The sequence below is a fragment of the Balearica regulorum genome, chromosome 17 (assembly GCF_011004875.1).
Source record: "Balearica regulorum gibbericeps isolate bBalReg1 chromosome 17, bBalReg1.pri, whole genome shotgun sequence".
Classification (NCBI taxonomy): domain Eukaryota; kingdom Metazoa; phylum Chordata; class Aves; order Gruiformes; family Gruidae; genus Balearica; species Balearica regulorum.
In genome coordinates, this window is record NC_046200.1 from 9,353,436 (window position 1) to 9,369,805 (window position 16,370).

Below are 16,370 nucleotides of genomic sequence, written 5' to 3' on the forward strand. Positions count from 1 at the left end.
TTGTAAAAGCAGCTATTCAGTCAAATATGACTTGCATTCAGCTTTTTCTTGAATACAAATGAGTACCAAATTCCAGCATACTTATAGCCATAAATTACATTTTCAATTTAGTCAGGGTTATCTCATCTCACTTCTTTCAACTGTCAAGGTTTACAATACAATACAAATGCATTACACACAAATACGTCCTTTCCTTTCTCTGTGAAAGCTGTTGCTGCCCACGGACTGGCTTCCTGACAATGAGTACCAGTCAGAATGTGGAAAACACTGCTGCTTTCATATTCACCACTGTTTAAAATAGTGACATTATCTAAGATAACAAATCATGTCCAGTCTGAGAAATAAGAAAATATAAATATGTACCTTTCTCAGTACAGCAGAAGCTGTTCCCTCCGATCTTTTCCTCTGCTGCTCTGACGTTGATTTTATAGAATAAGAGTCCAAGAGCCTGCAGTATTCAGTCACATTCGATCACATCACAGGAATAGCTTATCAGTTCTGTTACACAGACTCTAAAAGGAGCGGTGTCCTTTTCCCCAACTCCTCCTTTCACAGATTTCTGGACTCCTTAAAGGTGCTCAGTGCTCTAATAACCTTAGAGAAAGCTATTCATCTGTCCTCTAATGACAGTGTTCTTGTTACTTAGTTACAGCACAGTGAATGCTGACAAAGTCAGGTAAGAGCCAAATTTGTGCTCAGTGTAAATGCACAGTGTTCCAGCAAGCAACCTCAGGAATGAATTTGGCCCAAGGGATTTAGTTCTTTTTTCAGCTCAGACGTGGCATGCTACAGCCAGTGCAGAATTTGTAGAAACAAGACCTAGACATGTGGGTTAAATATAGAGTGCTGCTGGAGGGAGGGGAGGTACGTATGGAAAATTGCTGTACAGCAGCTACAGAAGGAGGTGCAATCAATATATTATAAATAGTACATGCAAATTTCTATAGCTTCTAGTTGGAAAAAATATTCTGCTACAAACAGTTCTAAGATAAAAGAGGAGGTTTGTTCTAATAAACCTTGTTCTTGTCTTGACTGTCTATATTGTTTTCTTCGAGGTGGAAACAACCTAATCAAGTTGCCATTAAATAACACCATAAAAGAAAATAGTAAGAAAAACTAAAAACTAAACACAATGTGGTAGTAGTTCTCTGCTGTTTTCTCACTACAATATTGACTCAGACCTAGTCAGTGAATATTTGAAGCTCTAGCCAGAAACTTTTTAAAGATTTAATGAAAGAGTTTGTATTAAATGTGGCAGAAACAGGAGTTGAAGATCTGAAAATAGGATTTGTCACATGAGGAGAGAGGTTCTTGAAAGAATTCGGGACTACCTGATAGTATGTCAAGAGAATAAAAAAATTGTAAGTGGATGAATTGAATAAAGAATTGTGGGGAAAAGAGGTAGGTGAAGATGAAAGTGTTTTCAGTAACTCTAAACAAAACATAACTAAATCCTGCAATATAGCACAGTACCCAATGTCAATACAGAATAACTTTGAAGTATCCCTTCCATGTATAACAGAGCTTTAGCTCAACAAATATTTTCTTAAAATCCAGACATCAGGGAGAACAAAGAATGAAATAAGCAATACTGCGCTCCAGCTTCTCTGACAGTAATTTCCTGTCTGGTCGAAAGCCGGTTGTGAAAACCTGACAGGTTGTGTCTGCATGATCCTGATAGCACCCACAGTTATAATTAACTGAGAATTTCTTTTACTGCTGGGCTATGGAGAAAATAGCTTAAAACAGTAAAACTTATTCTATGCACTGACCTGGTTCTGTAAGCATACAGCTATTCTTTGAAGATGCCCTTGCAGTTAACTATAGCTAGTTGTGAACTGGCGGGTGGTATCAGCCTAGCTTCTGCTTAGCAGCATAAATTCGTGCCAAGACTTACCAGACTGAGCAGTGTCCCAGTGTTCTAAAGGACTTCTAACTTTGAGCTGAATCATATTCTTCAGGCTAGAAGCGTGGGAGGAGCAAGCTTGCTTCTGCCTGCCCACAACTGTTTACTTGTATAATAAAAACTATGCCTGCAAAGTAACCCTTTCTGTTGTCTAGATTTTTTGTTACATAAGTAAAAATGGTAAATGGCAATAACTGCAAACTAGATAAAGCCAGAGGTTCAGTTAGTTAAACCACCCAAACTATGTGACAATGTCCATAAGTTGCTTCCAAGTTAAGAGAAAGTTGAAATCTTGTAATACATTATTATGGAATAACTTTTTCTCCAAGAGAAGTTTCTTTGGTATGCTGTTAGACATTGGCTTATGCCTTTCCTTAATTCACCTTTTTGCCCAAGACAGGGTCTATATAGGTCTGGTTATTTTTGTAAGTTTTTACTATCATAATAACAATGCTACATACTCCAGAGTATATAAATTTACACACTATTCACATGACGTATCCTTGTCTAGATAGTAATGTACCCTGATATTAATACATCCAGGTTAGAGAACTATGGAGAGCTATAAATGCATTGATGTAATACAACTTTTACGTATGGACAAGATCTTAAAAGATTGATTTGGTATTGCAGAATATCAGGATACTGCATTCCCAGGGCACATCTATGAGAAGAAATAGACCCAAGTCTTAGCTTGGGAGCAATATCACATGAATGGCAACAGGTCAGAATGACTGGCTAGTTCAGGCTGACTCATTCTGACAGTTGACAGAGTTAAGCTCAGATCTGTCTGCACAAACTTGAGTAGACTTGCTCAGGTAGAGTTCCCAGTCTCAAATGGCGGCTATGCAGCTGCAATCATACGATGCAACATGGCAGTGCTATCCCCACTTGTTGTGCACAGCACAGAGCTAAAGCTTTTCCAGTAAATCCATGCCTGGCATAACAACAAATGACATTCCTTTCTTCTAATAATCCTGGCCAAAGACTGGTTTTTAAAAGCCAAACAAAAGGAGACAGGAGAGTTAGCACGTTATCATAAACCCCACAGATCACATAAAACACTGAGTGGAAGAAAATTCTTTTGAGCTTGCATTTTCAGAATAGCAGGAGGGATTTTCTTTTATGTGAATTTGCTGTTTTCAACAGGCAAATTAGTTTCTCTTGCTGAGAAACACGCAAAAGAGGAATTTTGAGAAAGGAAGCACCATTCATATGAATCAGGAAACTGCCTGGAGATATATAAAATAGGAATCAGCTAAAAGAAAAGATGTCCAGCAAAGCTGTACTGTAAAATTTAGCAGATAATAGAAGCAGTTAGACAATTTTGTGTTTACTATGCATCTTAAAAGGTTATCATGCAGACTGAAAAAAAAATCCTGCTTTCAAAGACTTCATAACTCCTCATGAAAACTTTGAAGCTCAGTTAAGTCTACTGTATTTCTGTCTTTTCTCCCCTCTTTTTTTTTTTTTTTTTGGTAATATATGTTGAAGCATTTGAATGAAGTCAAGAACCTGTGTTACTTGAACTTCATCTGTTTATGTTGGGTTTTTTACCTTACTTGCAATCAATTAATTGTTTAGGACAAACTACGAACAGAGGATTCTATGTTAAGAAAGGAAGGAATAAAATGGCATAGATTCAATTCTGAACAATGAGTCCTACTCAGACAAATTTCTGAAAATTTTAAAAAAAAAAGCAAACAAAATGAGAAATAGTGACAAAACTGAAAATGTTAAACCATTTTTTTGTTTGTTTATGAACCTATGCACAAATGTTTCCAGCAGAGGAAACACCATTAGCTCAAGGATGTATTCTTTGTAACAAGATGTCATTTTGGGACAGTTAGTAAATATTAGAACGGTTGTGTTTCTTTTAGAATTACATTTTTAAATGGCATTTAAATTATGACCTGATTTAGAGTAATTCTGTGATATGTGTACTTTTTTTAGCTTTCTCAGTGTAGTAGTTTTAGATAATTTTTTATGTAGGGTCTGAAAATGTATTAGCTAATGCGATGTATTTGTCCCATGTGAACAAAATGTTGTAAACTTTGTAGACTTCACATGGAAGTCTGATCACTGCCTTGATCTCTTAAACCAAAATTAGTCACGTTCTTCTCTTACCAGTTTGACTTTTAACTCTCCTACAGTTTGATTTGTCAATAGTCTTAAAAGCAGATCTCAAAAATGCAGAAAAATACAGCAGAGTTGGATAGTAAGCAAAGAGCCATAGATCCCTTCATGCCAATATAAAGCAATACCCAACAAAAAGTAATATTGGAAAATTCTTGTTACACAAGTCAGTTAAGAAGCCTCAAGTAAAAGTGGTAAAAATACTTCTTTTGTTTACCCAGGATCTGTGTCTTCAAACAAGGGTCCTCACTTGTCAGCCTAGCCCCCACATTAGAATACTATCCATATATTTAGCAATTTGAATCTTGAGAAAGTTTTACCTTGCTTTGAAATAAGTGTAAGAACTGGTAACCACCCTTCCCCTGCTACCATTTATTCTGTGTTTTTTGTAGCTCTGTGATATGGTTCTCTGAATTGCCAGTGACTATGTCACTACTTCCACTTTTGTATTTACCATTTGACATGCCTTTCTTCCACGTGCTCTTTCTTCCTCTCCTCATTCCTCCTTAATGCTAAGGACACATGCTACACATTAGCAGAGGAACAACAAGGAAAAAACCTGACCAAACAAACGAAAAATGAGTACAATCAATCACAAGAGAGAGAGTAAGAAATCAAAAAGTTCTACCTCATGCAGAGACCTCATAGTTCAACCACTGATCCAGTGCAGTTCACTGACACTCCTGTAAATTATTAATCGGGTCATGCCACAAAATGCAACCTCTGATATAATCCATTTCCCACCCCACCCACTAAAAAAACAACAATGGGATGATTTCCAAAGATGGTATCTACCCGACACCTCTCTTCTTTCCCCCACTCTGCCAGGTCACTAATCTGGGAACATAAGACATAAAGCAAAGCATGCCAGAAAAACAGGAAAGACAAGAAGATGTGTTTGAAAAGTTAAAATTTCTAAAACGTTAGAAAAGGTATTTTGTCCTGCTGTCTTCATGAGGAAGACTTTATGTAAGCCATTGATAAATGTAAAAAAAGGTATTTCATATGAAGGGGGAAAAGTACAGAATTCCCAGCTGTCTTTACAATAAATTCAAAAGGAGAAACTCTGACCATTAATAGAAACAATTCATGCCTTAACCCCCCCCCTTTTGTTGAATGGATTTATATATATTTCTGAAGCATATTACAGTGGTGTTTCCTTTGCCCTTTTAATACCACATGTTCAAAGCACATTGAATAAACAACTCTCTCTGAAAATAAACCAAACCATATCTAATATATTAATCTATGACTAGCTACAACTGACAAAATTCTTTGGAAATATGATGCTAAGTCTGACAGCTATCTTGTAAGAAGTATTTTTTTAATCCCAATTTTGAAAAAATATGCTTTCACATATGCTTCATGTAAATGATTCCTGATAGTAGAATGTATTTGCCACTAAAGGACGTAATGCTTACTTTCTTAAAAGAAATTAAGATATATTTATGTGTTAAAAAATGTTTATCACTAATTATTCTGATCAGCCTAAAGCTAACCACAAAAGAATTAAAATAAGAGAGTAGAAAGCTACAGATGAGCCAAAGACACACTAGAAATCACACCTGATAACCAGAATCTGTTTCTGGTCCCTGAGAAAGTTTTTGAAGTGTAATGCAAATACACCTGCTCAGTGCTGACAGCAGTAAGTATCAGTGGTATTCCTCTTATTGATATTGTCACCACAGGCAAAACCTACTCCTCATTTGCTGATATTTGCCTCTATCGGTCTCAATGATCAAGCTTGTGAGAATGGCAAGAACAAACAGCGTGGAGTTACACAGACTTTGTACTTTCTTCTGAAGGTGGCGGTGCTGATGGGAAAGCCTTAGCCTGTGGAAATGCACAGTGCTTTATCATTAGCTGTGAGATACAGCCAGAGGGCTGGTGACACCCTAGTTTCACATGGTCTGTGCCAGTGGCATAGCAGCAGCTATGGGTAGTTCTGGTTCCCAGATGACTTAAGAAGGATGTCAAGGGAAAGCAACTGACTCACTTTCAAGCTAGAAAAGAGAGGGTGTGTGCTGATGTGTTCAGGAACACACAAACATCTAATAGAAGCTACAATCTCACCACTGCTGCATACACTCTGAGCTCTAAAATAATGAAAGCAATCAGTAATGCTAGTGTATGATGTGGCTGTTACAATGGGCACTTGGCCAAGATGCTATCCTTAAAAGAGTTTAGAAGCATTACTCCAAATTTATCATCAGTTCTTTCCTAAATCGCCACTGTAGGTGTTGTTTAAAGGTAAAGTTTTCTATCAACAGCTTTGCTACATTTAAGGCCTTTCCTTATTAGCAAAATACTATAACACTGCAGGAACATTTATTTACATAAACTTGTTTTGTGTTTTGGGAGATTTAATTCTACCCTTGATCTTACGTGTCTGAAGTAAATGCTGTGTGAAAAGCATATGCTCAACGCTGCCTGATTCAATTCAGGATAGTGGCTAAAATGAACAACTATAACAACTTTGTCTGCATGTACCTGAAAAGCATAAAAGATTAGTATCAACATGCTTGAGGTTTCTTTAATTGAAAGGCCTCTCAATACACTCTAGTCATGTCTTTCTACTGCTGCTGCAGTGGATAAGAGCGTTTCTAGTGATTTATTGACTAGTGCTGCAGGAGGCAGAGAGGGGGTTTGCTCTTTTTTTTTTTTTTTTTTTACAGCAGTGATAGTGGACAAGTCATCAACCCTTTTACTAAAGTGATAGTAATTCCTGTTTCATGTATTTTCAAACATTAATGGAATGAAAAAAATTACTCAGACCTACACTGGAAGTGATGTTAGTTCTACAAAAATTTCGAGTATTTTAATTTCCTGCCATTTCGCCTCAACTGTGGATCAGATGATTGATGGTTTCTGAAACAAAATGGTTGGATGCTGCCCCCTTGTGAGCCAGGCCCTTGCTCCAGAGACAGCTGAACCATGGCTGCTCAAAACTAGTTTTCTCTCACCAGCTCCCTCTCCCCAAGAAAAAAACAGCTGATTCTTTGTCCCAAACTCTGATTTGGCTATGGTGGCATTTATCACATACAAGTCACTACATACAGCAGCAGGTAGGGTTACTACAGTAAAGGCCAACAGTCAGCACTTCTGAATGAGAAAGACCTTGCTCCCTGTGGTATTGTTTTGATCAATGCCAACTTTGAGGCCTTTTACCTTAAGCTGCCACAATATGTTACAAGCATCAATAACTCTCACGACTCCCATCCGAAGTAGGTCAGCAGCATCACCCCTGTTTAATCAAAAGCTGGCATGTGGCACAGGGACAGGAAACACTGCTGAAGGCTGTGAAGCATCGGAGGTTCTCCAACAGGTTGTCCCGTCCAGATATCTGTACCACCACAGTTACACCATGTGTTAAAGCTGTTTATGCTGGTCTAGTTCACTGACCTGTGCAGCACAGGCCCGGCCCAACCATTTTGGTTGAGGAAGTCCTTTTCTCTCAGACCTGAGTCCTTAGTACCTGCTCTCAGAGCTCAATAGATCTTAGCCACAGGAATCAGAAACATCATCATATGTTGCCTGTAATACCTTGTGGAAGGGAGAGGCTTTATTCAAACCACCTTCTCAGAGGTTTTTAACTTTCAGTCTGTGTGCTGCACCTGAGGAAGGGGCTAACAGCCCACCTCTCACCATGTCTGTTGCAAAGGGATGTGCGGTTTCAGAAGGGAAAAAACAGGGGTCTGCATATCGGTGAAGGTTCTGGGCAGTCGTCCTGTTCCTTTTTGTTCCCAAAACACCTTCCCTGAACCCCTTTTGCAACAGCATCTCGGGGGGAAGCCAGTCAAGCAAAGTGGAGGGTTTTTTCCCCTTCCAATCTGTCTGATTTTAACCCAAATGCACTTCTCTAACGCCAGAGTCTGTCCCCGCCTTGTAAAAAGGCTTCGCAGCGGCTCCAGAATCCGGAGCTTCGGGTGCAGGGCGAGCGCTTTCTCCGGGAGGGAAGCGGCCGCCTCTCCTCAGGTCTGCGCGCAGGGCGGGCGTCGTGCCCGCACCCGCGCGGCGATCCTCGCGCCCGCGCCCCCGCCCCACCCCGCCCCGCCGCCCTCACGGGGCTCCACTGCCCTCACCGACCCGGCGACGCCGCCCTCCACTCTGGCGCTGCTCGGCCACCTCGCAGGGGTCCTCGCTCGGGGCGGAGGCCGTTTGCCGTACAGCATGGCGGCGCTGTGGCGGAGGCGGGAGCGTCTCTTGGGAGTGTTGCGGCTGTGCCGTACGGTACGAGCCCTCTCAGGTATGGGATGCCGCTAGGCTCGGGCCTGGCAGAGGCCGGGCCTCCGCCTCCATTCGCGGGAAGCCCTCTTCTCCTGACGCCGAGAGCGCCTGGGGAGGGTCCCCCGAGTCCTTCCCACCACCCGCACGGCGGGGAGAGGCCCGCGGGCGCCTTACCTGAGCGACCGCTGTGGGAACCGCAGACCGCCGTCCCCCCTCCCCGGAGGCGCCACTGTCCTCCCTCAGTGGCCAAGGTGGGGAGGGTGGCGCGCTGTCTCCATCCGTAACGGCTTTTGGAGCCACCCCCGACCCGGTGCCTCTCTCGGAGCCCGTCCCTCGGCCCCTGAGTTGCTGAAGGAGTCCCTGGGCCGCAAGTGGTTGTGCAGTGGGCAAGGCCTCCTGCCCCGCTGCTGTGGGGCTTTCTGGAGAAGTACCGAGGAGAGGCAGCTAAACCTTTTCTCTAGGCTTAACTCCAGCGACCGGAGGTATCAGCCTTTGCAGTCTGACTGCCTGCTCTGAAATGCTGAGAAAAGTCCCCCACCCCCCCATGGTGGCACGGCAGGTGTGGGGATGCTGCAGGCCTTGGCTGTCCTCCCTGAACTGCTGGCAGCTCTCTGAAAGCAGGGGTTGCTCTGATGCCCTTGCTGAGAAACAAGTTATTGCTCACCTGTGGGCTTCTGCCACTTCAAAAGTGCTCTGGGAGACTGTGCTGATCTGTGCGGACGCTGAGGTGGCAGAAGGGGCCAGCTTCCCTCTGACCGCCTCACCACACCCCTGCAAGGCCTACATTGCAGCTGAAGCTTTGCGAATCCGATAAGGTGACCTGGCTGAAAAATCTGCATGTAGAACATGCTGCTGTAATGCAGAAACAGAAGACCTGTAGTGGATCCCAGTTGCAACTGTCTAATTGTGCAGAAAGAGTTTCTTGGAACATTGTGTAAAAAATCTAATCTATTTCCTCACTTTTGGATCACTTTATTTTCCATGTTTCATTCACAAAACCAGACTAGACAGTTTAAAAATTTTTGGAGAATGCTTTGGAACACTGAAAAAACACAGTGCTCTAGTAAAGTAAACCCAAATCAGCAAAAATCAACTGTAAAAAATAGTGTACTTTTTGATATTTACTTTCTTACATACCTCTTCAATCTCCCTTGCCTGTTTCTTCTTTTTTTCATGTCTTCTTCACAGGGAAGAATGAGTATGATCTTCTGGTAATTGGTGGAGGGTCTGGAGGCCTTGCTTGTGCAAAAGAAGGTTTGTATATATAAATAACTAACAAAAGTTTTGTTTTAGCTTAAGTAGTGTTTATGGAAGGTAATAGAAGTGTTACTGATAATGCTAAAGCGTTTTAAGAAACATAGTATACTTCAGTCCCTGAACATTAATCATCAACTCAGCTCCATACAGTTAATTTGCAAATTAATTCACAGCCTCATGTGGGGTGATCTTCTTTTGCTTTCCTATTAACCTTTTAAAAAAAATATTTCTTCTTTTCTCATGGGAAAATCTAATAAACTTTTGTGAAATACTGAGTGCCTCCATATATACACTGTATTTTTTTTTAATTATGCTGTTTCTTATTTATGTGGTAAAACAACAGTCCCTTCAGACTGTTTCCAAGAACTGTTTTAACTGCTGTAGAGAACCTTGCCCCTTTGTAGCTCAATGTAGTGTGTTCACCAACTCATGAGGTTCTTAAACATCTCATTTGGGGTCAAATTGCATTTTTTAGGGTTGGTGGAAGCTCAAGGCTCTAGTCTGGGTTATTAAGTGCCTTCTGGAGAATCTGCTGACCACATAGGCAGCCTGAGTCTGTAGGCCGGCATCTTGAGTTAGACAGTATAAACCACCAGCCATCAACTCCTGTACTCTTAATCTGTGCCTGTACTACCAAAAATGTTTAGGTGTGTGTGTTTCTCCCTCCACTAAATACCTTGTCTTGCTTTTTGTTTAAAGCTGCTCAGTTTGGAAGGAAAGTGGCAGTTTTGGATTATGTGGAACCTTCCCCACAAGGTATGGGAGAGAAATACTAGGATAATGTTTGGACATGTGTATAAAATGGTTTCCTAGGTGAGCAGATTGCTCCAGGCAGCAAAGTGACCAAAGCCATGCTGCCTGCTTTGCTTGTAGTAAAAGTCCTTAAGCCCAGCTTGCTGTACTGCTTGTTCCCTCCAGTGATGTCCCAGGTCTGCCTGCTTCTGCTGCACGTTAAGGTTGTTAGCAGTGTTTGATGCTACCATTTGTAGTAGACTTTGGTCTTAAATATGTGAGAATATTGTCTCTGTTAAAATGTCATTTACAATTTCTAAAAATTATGAATTGCATCATGTGGAGGCTCTTTGTGTACAATACGTAAGATAAGATCTGCAAATGCGCAAATGTGAATGTGGAGTACCTGGTTCTTCAGAGCTCTGAGAAACAGCTTGAGATGGTTTGAATTCTAGAAGAAAAATACATAGAGATGTTTTTTATCAAAACAAATTAACACTAGCAGAGTTAGAAGCTGTTTGTTTCAGAACTTTTTAACTAATTGCATGAACAACCTAATTCTCTAAGTAACCCAATTGCATTAAGTTACACTAACATGATGCTTTTTTTTTAATTTTTTTTTTCTTTTTTTTCCCGAGGAACCAAATGGGGACTTGGTGGAACTTGTGTGAATGTTGGTTGCATTCCTAAAAAGCTTATGCATCAAGCAGCCCTTTTAGGAAGTGCCGTTAAAGATGCCCAACACTATGGCTGGAATATAGCCCAACCTGTTCATCATACCTGGTAAAGATTATTGCCTGTGTCCACTCCTATGTGCTGCAAATGCCTAACAACTTTTCCCAGTTGGTGTTTTTTTAAGGACAGTTAGGGAAGTAAATTTCGCATTAAGTTTTTTTAGACTGCTCCTTGCTTAAAACACAAAACTGTATTTACTGGTTTATTAGGGCAGATATTATGCTGATTTGGATTGATAATTTACTTTTATAACGAAAAGTACTGTAGACCATTCCTAATTTCTAGCAATTTTCTGTATCTTTGAGTTGCATAATCTGAATTTGTAATAGGATGAGTTCATGTTCAGTTTCTTGTTTTGTGATAGGTCTGTGATGGCACAAGCTGTTCAGAATTATGTGAAATCCTTGAACTGGGGACACAGAGTGCAACTACAAGACAAGTAAATAAGACTTTGAAATTCAGCTCTATTCCCATAGTCAAGGAGCTCTTCTGCTTGTAAAATTGGTGAATTGCCTTTAGAGTTTCTCATTAGAGCTAGTATTTTGAGTTTGTAAGTCCTTTCTGCTCAGGACTGTAAGTGCCCTGGCCAATGTGATTTACCTCTCTTTCCTTTTCTTTTCTGGGAAATAGTGGATGAAAGTGACCATATGTGAAAACTTCCTAACAGCGTAGTGATCAGGGAATGCTCTTTCTAATCTGGAGAGATTTTGCATTAATATGAAGCAGTCAGAGTTCCTAAAGATAATTTCAAGCTGTCCATCAAAATTCATATGCCATACAAGCCCACAGATAACACTGTACTACAGCAGCTGAATTTTTTGCTTTCGGTGCAGAAATGGTTCCAAGATTTTTGGCATGCAGTTCCTTTTATAGAGAAATTATATTAATAGATAATTTAACAGGTACTAGTCTTGTGACTCCTGCTGAGTCACTTTTGATTGCTCTCAAATGAGCATTGTATTAGTAATGTTATAGGTAGCAATAGTAATGCTGTGGCTAGTGGAAAATGTATTATTTGAAGAGGTCAATAATCTGATCCCAAAGCATGTTACAAGCTTAGGTACTCTGCTGTACAGAGGAGTTAACTGTGACACAAGAATTAAGTGACTTAAATTATGTGACAAAGCTGCAAACAATCCTATGAAATGAGATGCTTTCTTCCCTTTACTTTTCTATGCCTGTTTGCTCTCCTTTTTAGCACTTAGATATGAAAAAAGTAGCTGATTGTACTTCATTCCTATTCTTCATTAAGTGTTCATTTATGTTGCTGTTTTCTTCTAAACAGGAAAGTGAAATATTTCAACATGAAAGGGAGTTTTTCTGATCCACATACAATTCGTGGTTTAACAACAGCAGGTAAAGAGGTGAGCTGCTGCGCTGATTTCTGCACTTCAAACATTTCAGGTCTTCATGTTTTGGTTTTCTGGTCAAGTGGGAGCTATATCGTACTTTTGCAAATTGCTTTAGTTATTCAGTATTGTTTTGCTGAGGGAGACTTGCATTTTCCACCTACAGAAGATGTTTATGTACTTGACTGTTTTCTTCTGAGTCCGTAGCCTCTAACCTGTCAGTTAGATGCCATTACTTTTTTTTTTGCAGATGGAAATGCTGAGACAAAAGTTTTTGAGGTTTTTTTTTTGGTCAGAGTCATACTGCTTTGATAGATGCTTACAGAGGTGTAAAGAGGACCAACATCTCCTCATTGCTCTGAGCATTAGATCAGTTTTCCTCCTTCAGGTGAATTGTAAGGGTGATTAGCTTTCTAATACAAAATTGTGTGTGTGAGGCAATTATACTGAATTCACAGCTTCAAGCAACTGGGTCACATAACAGAATGGAGGCCATTTCTGCATTTTTAACAAGAGGCTAAACATGCATTTTTAACACTTTTTTGAGGGTAATTATATAAATGTTACTGGTTAATATCAGCTTGAGAGAGCAAATGTTTTTTGGGGTAGATGCCTAACATTTTTCTAAAATCATACCACTTTTGAGGTACCTGAACTCCAGGCCTTAGAGACAGAATTCACTTGCTGTGATCTCTGTGTGTTTTGTCCTAAGCAAATATTGATTTTTATAAAGCTGCCATTTGTGCACAAATGTTGCTTCCAAGTCATCAGAATCTTGTCCAGGATAGGTATAGCTTAATATTAAAACAAAGCTTATTGAGTATGTATAGGAGAAACTTCTGCATGTATTAATTTCATCTCCATCCTTTTTTTAGTGCAGTACTGATTATTATGTCATATATATATGGCAGACGGTAGTGCTGGCTTTCTCATTTATTGCTCATTTGTACATAGATAAAATCTAAAGACAGGTAAAAGGATTTCAAATGCTTGATTTTGATTTTTGTGGTTTTGTTTGTAGACTATTGTTACTGCAGAAAATATTGTCGTTGCTACCGGAGGAAGACCAAAATATCCTACACATGTAAGTTACGCTTGCCATCTAACAATTCCAATGATTTTACTGGTTTTGTTGCAGATAATAATGAATGTGTGGAGGATAAAGAATGTAAATATAAAGTAAGACACAAGAGATTTTTGTACTTGTCTCATGTGAAAAAATTATCTGTTATATAAAGCACAGGCTTTTCAGAAAAACATTTCCATAGAAAATAATTTGCATCGATTTAGTATGTTGATGTTGCTTATTGCTGTAGGATAATTCAAGTTGGAGGAGATCTCTACAGGTCATCTAGTTCAATCTCCTGCTCTAGGAGGCTGGGACCAGTTACTGAGTCAGCTGTCAGGTCAGATTGTGTTGCTCAGGGCTTTTTGCAATCAGGTTTTGAAAATCTCCAAAGACAAAGACTGGATAATATATCTGGGCAGCCTCAGATGTATTTCTGTCCGTCTACTGGCTATACTTCAACTAATACAACTTGCTATTAGCTTTTTTTGCTGCCAGGACTTGCATTGTAGATCCGAGACCTTACCTGTGTGATCATAGATTGCAGGTGCACTGGAGTATGGAATCACAAGTGATGATCTATTCTGGTTAAAAGAATCTCCTGGAAAAACGTAAGTTACCTTACCATGGCTTTAATAGATGCTGGCTTTTGTACTTTTCCTTTATGGCAAGGTAAAAAAAAGTTCAAAATTGCCTTTTATACATCAGTTTTTCTGTACTTCAGTTTTCCTTCTGAGAATTTGTTTTGCTATGCGTCAACATCACACTACCAACCTTCATTAGTAACTAATAGATCCCTCCCTTTTATGAAATTCCCTTCTAAAATCAGACTAAATATGAATTTTAACCATCTTAGGTTAAGGGGACTTGTTTCCTGTAGCAATTCTACGTGGCAGTCACAAGAGGGCAGCATAAACTTAAACAAAGGCTGTACTGTCCTTTGCTATGGGTGTACGTGAACTTGCTCTACAGTTAGAAAAGAAACTCCAACGTGTTTTTATGTTCTCTTATGTGGTGGCGGTTCTGATAACAAAAGAAAATATGATGAGATAATTGGGTTACTTTTGCCTTTTCTTATGCTTTGGGAGCTATTGTTTAACTGAAATACTAATACTAAATACTAATACTAAAACTGAAATACTAAAACGTTTTTAATGGAAATACTAAAATGCCATAGTCTTTGGCTTATAACACATAACACACAGAACACATGCATGCATGTGTTCACATAACACACAGAACACATGCATGCATGTTTGCTAGCATGGAAGTTGGCTAATACTATTTTTTCTTTTCTTTATTGAGCAATTCTAGGAAAAGCAAAGTATCTATAAGAAAAAGAGACTTGAAACAATAATACTGGTGTTTTGAAAGAAAACAGAGCTGCCATTATTGGCTGTGACTTTCTAATATAAAAAATGCACTGTGTTAAGCTAAACATCAATAGATAAAAAGGCTCCTTGGTACAGTTTGAAAAGGAAACTAAATTTGCTGCTGTTTGTAGTATATCAGTCACCTCTTCAATTTCAAAAGCATGATTTATGCGAGGAAATTGTTTTTAAAAAAAAAAACAAAACACCAAAATCCTACACAAAACCTAAACATAAGATTTATCCCTATAAGATGTTTCTGTGAAAATGTGGCTTTTGTCCAGTTGCTGCTAATGCAAGTTGTAACAGTGTAATGTGGGAGTCTAGTGTTTATATGTTGCATTCCTGAGATTTAGTCAAAATAAGCCTGCAGGGGCTACAGTAGCATTTCTGTGCTTTATCAGGCTATGTCCTAGCAAATGAAGGAGGGAGTTGTTAAAGGTTTGTTTCTGTCGGATTTGTTTCTATTATAAATATTCCCAAGGTACAGTTTAACACCTTTTGTTTTTAGTCTGAGCTGTGTTGTACTTATTCCTTCTTTTCTCCCTCTCCAAATGTACATATCTCAGCTACAAATTACATACCTGGGAGTTATAGAACTGTCAGTCCTGCAGTTGTTCATGTTAAAAAACAAAAAGTGCAAACTGTTAACGAACTTAAAAGTCCTTTAGATATACAAACATTATGAAGAAATCCTCACTACTGAGATGAAGAGTTTTGGCAGAATTAATTAGAAAAGATGCCATTAAATATGTTCAGAATGAGTGAGAGATTGAGCAGGTATGAAGGAGGTTAGGTTCTGCTTTCTTAACTTTTCTATTAGATGCTGACAATGCCCAGGAACCCTCTATTTTGTAGAAGAAATTTTGAATAATGTGCTGCTGATACTATGAATGAGTGCCAGCTGGCATCTATTTTTCATCTAATGAAAAAGAGCAAACATATGCCCAAATTACAGATATTCTCATTCTATTCCCTGTGAATCCCCAGTAAATATTTCTTTATGGGTAGCATGTGGCTTTTTGCAGCACTTCCGAGGAGCTACATGCTAAAAAAGGGGTGATCATCCATTCACAGATGAATTGGATGCCCTAATGCCCGAAAAATTTGTTTCCCACTATGTTAAATTGGTTGCTAAACGTAAAACCCAGACTAGCAGATTTTAATCTCTTTAGCTCAACCTGCTCTCTGTACACCTTTGGAACTTGTATGTTTTTCTTATAGCATAGATAGATGTTATCTAGAGTCTTTTGTGAGAAAACATGTGTTGTACTGACTCTGCAATCCCTGGGGCTTACGGAGCAGCAGCCCCCGTGTCTGCACTTTTCAGAAGTTTAAAAGCATCTCTCTTAGAACTAGGAGATGGTGCAGATTGGTTTAGGGTAAGGTAGAGGCCACAACCAGTATTTTACCTACTATTTTTGCTTTGCTGTCTTAGCATAGGATGGACTGTTTATGAAGAGCTTTCCAAGTATTGGACCTGTTTCTCTCTTGCAATATTGTGGAAGAATAACTTTCCTAGGGATATGTGGCTAGTCAGTGGCAGGGCAAATTTGCTGTTTGCAGAGCTCCATCATGCCTCTAATACTTGT

At 39.5% G+C, this 16,370-nt stretch overlaps 2 protein-coding genes across 14 annotated transcripts in view; one reads left to right on the forward strand and one right to left on the reverse strand.

Annotated features, from left to right (window-relative positions):
* Window positions 1-9,063, reverse strand: part of COMT (catechol-O-methyltransferase) — a 31,074-nt gene extending 22,011 nt beyond the window's left edge. The window contains exon 1 of one of the 7 annotated variants that reach the window (XM_075769255.1): window positions 8,934-9,063. Coding sequence is in view for 1 of the 7 variants with exons in the window: in XM_075769250.1 (XP_075625365.1) it covers window positions 4,671-4,688 (18 nt within the window). In the remaining 6 variants the exon portion in view is untranslated. Of the gene's footprint in view, window positions 1-363; window positions 502-1,772; window positions 1,977-4,670; window positions 4,728-8,128; window positions 8,152-8,443; window positions 8,577-8,933 lie in introns of those variants that run through there. The other 6 variants (XM_075769257.1, XM_075769256.1, XM_075769250.1 and 3 more) reach the window with 6 other exon arrangements.
* Window positions 8,156-16,370, forward strand: part of TXNRD2 (thioredoxin reductase 2) — a 36,959-nt gene continuing 28,744 nt past the window's right edge. For 4 of the 7 annotated variants that reach the window (XR_012838088.1, XR_012838087.1, XR_012838089.1 and 1 more), the window contains exons 1-8: window positions 8,156-8,288; window positions 9,458-9,523; window positions 10,226-10,282; window positions 10,897-11,041; window positions 11,358-11,432; window positions 12,279-12,357; window positions 13,364-13,426; window positions 13,949-14,019. Coding sequence is in view for 4 of the 7 variants with exons in the window: in XM_075769239.1 (XP_075625354.1) it covers window positions 8,213-8,288; window positions 9,458-9,523; window positions 10,226-10,282; window positions 10,897-11,041; window positions 11,358-11,432; window positions 12,279-12,357; window positions 13,364-13,426; window positions 13,949-14,019 (632 nt within the window). In the remaining 3 variants the exon portion in view is untranslated. Of the gene's footprint in view, window positions 8,289-8,848; window positions 9,085-9,457; window positions 9,524-10,225; window positions 10,283-10,896; window positions 11,042-11,357; window positions 11,433-12,278; window positions 12,358-13,363; window positions 13,427-13,948; window positions 14,020-16,370 lie in introns of those variants that run through there. The other 3 variants (XM_075769242.1, XM_075769241.1, XM_075769243.1) reach the window with 3 other exon arrangements.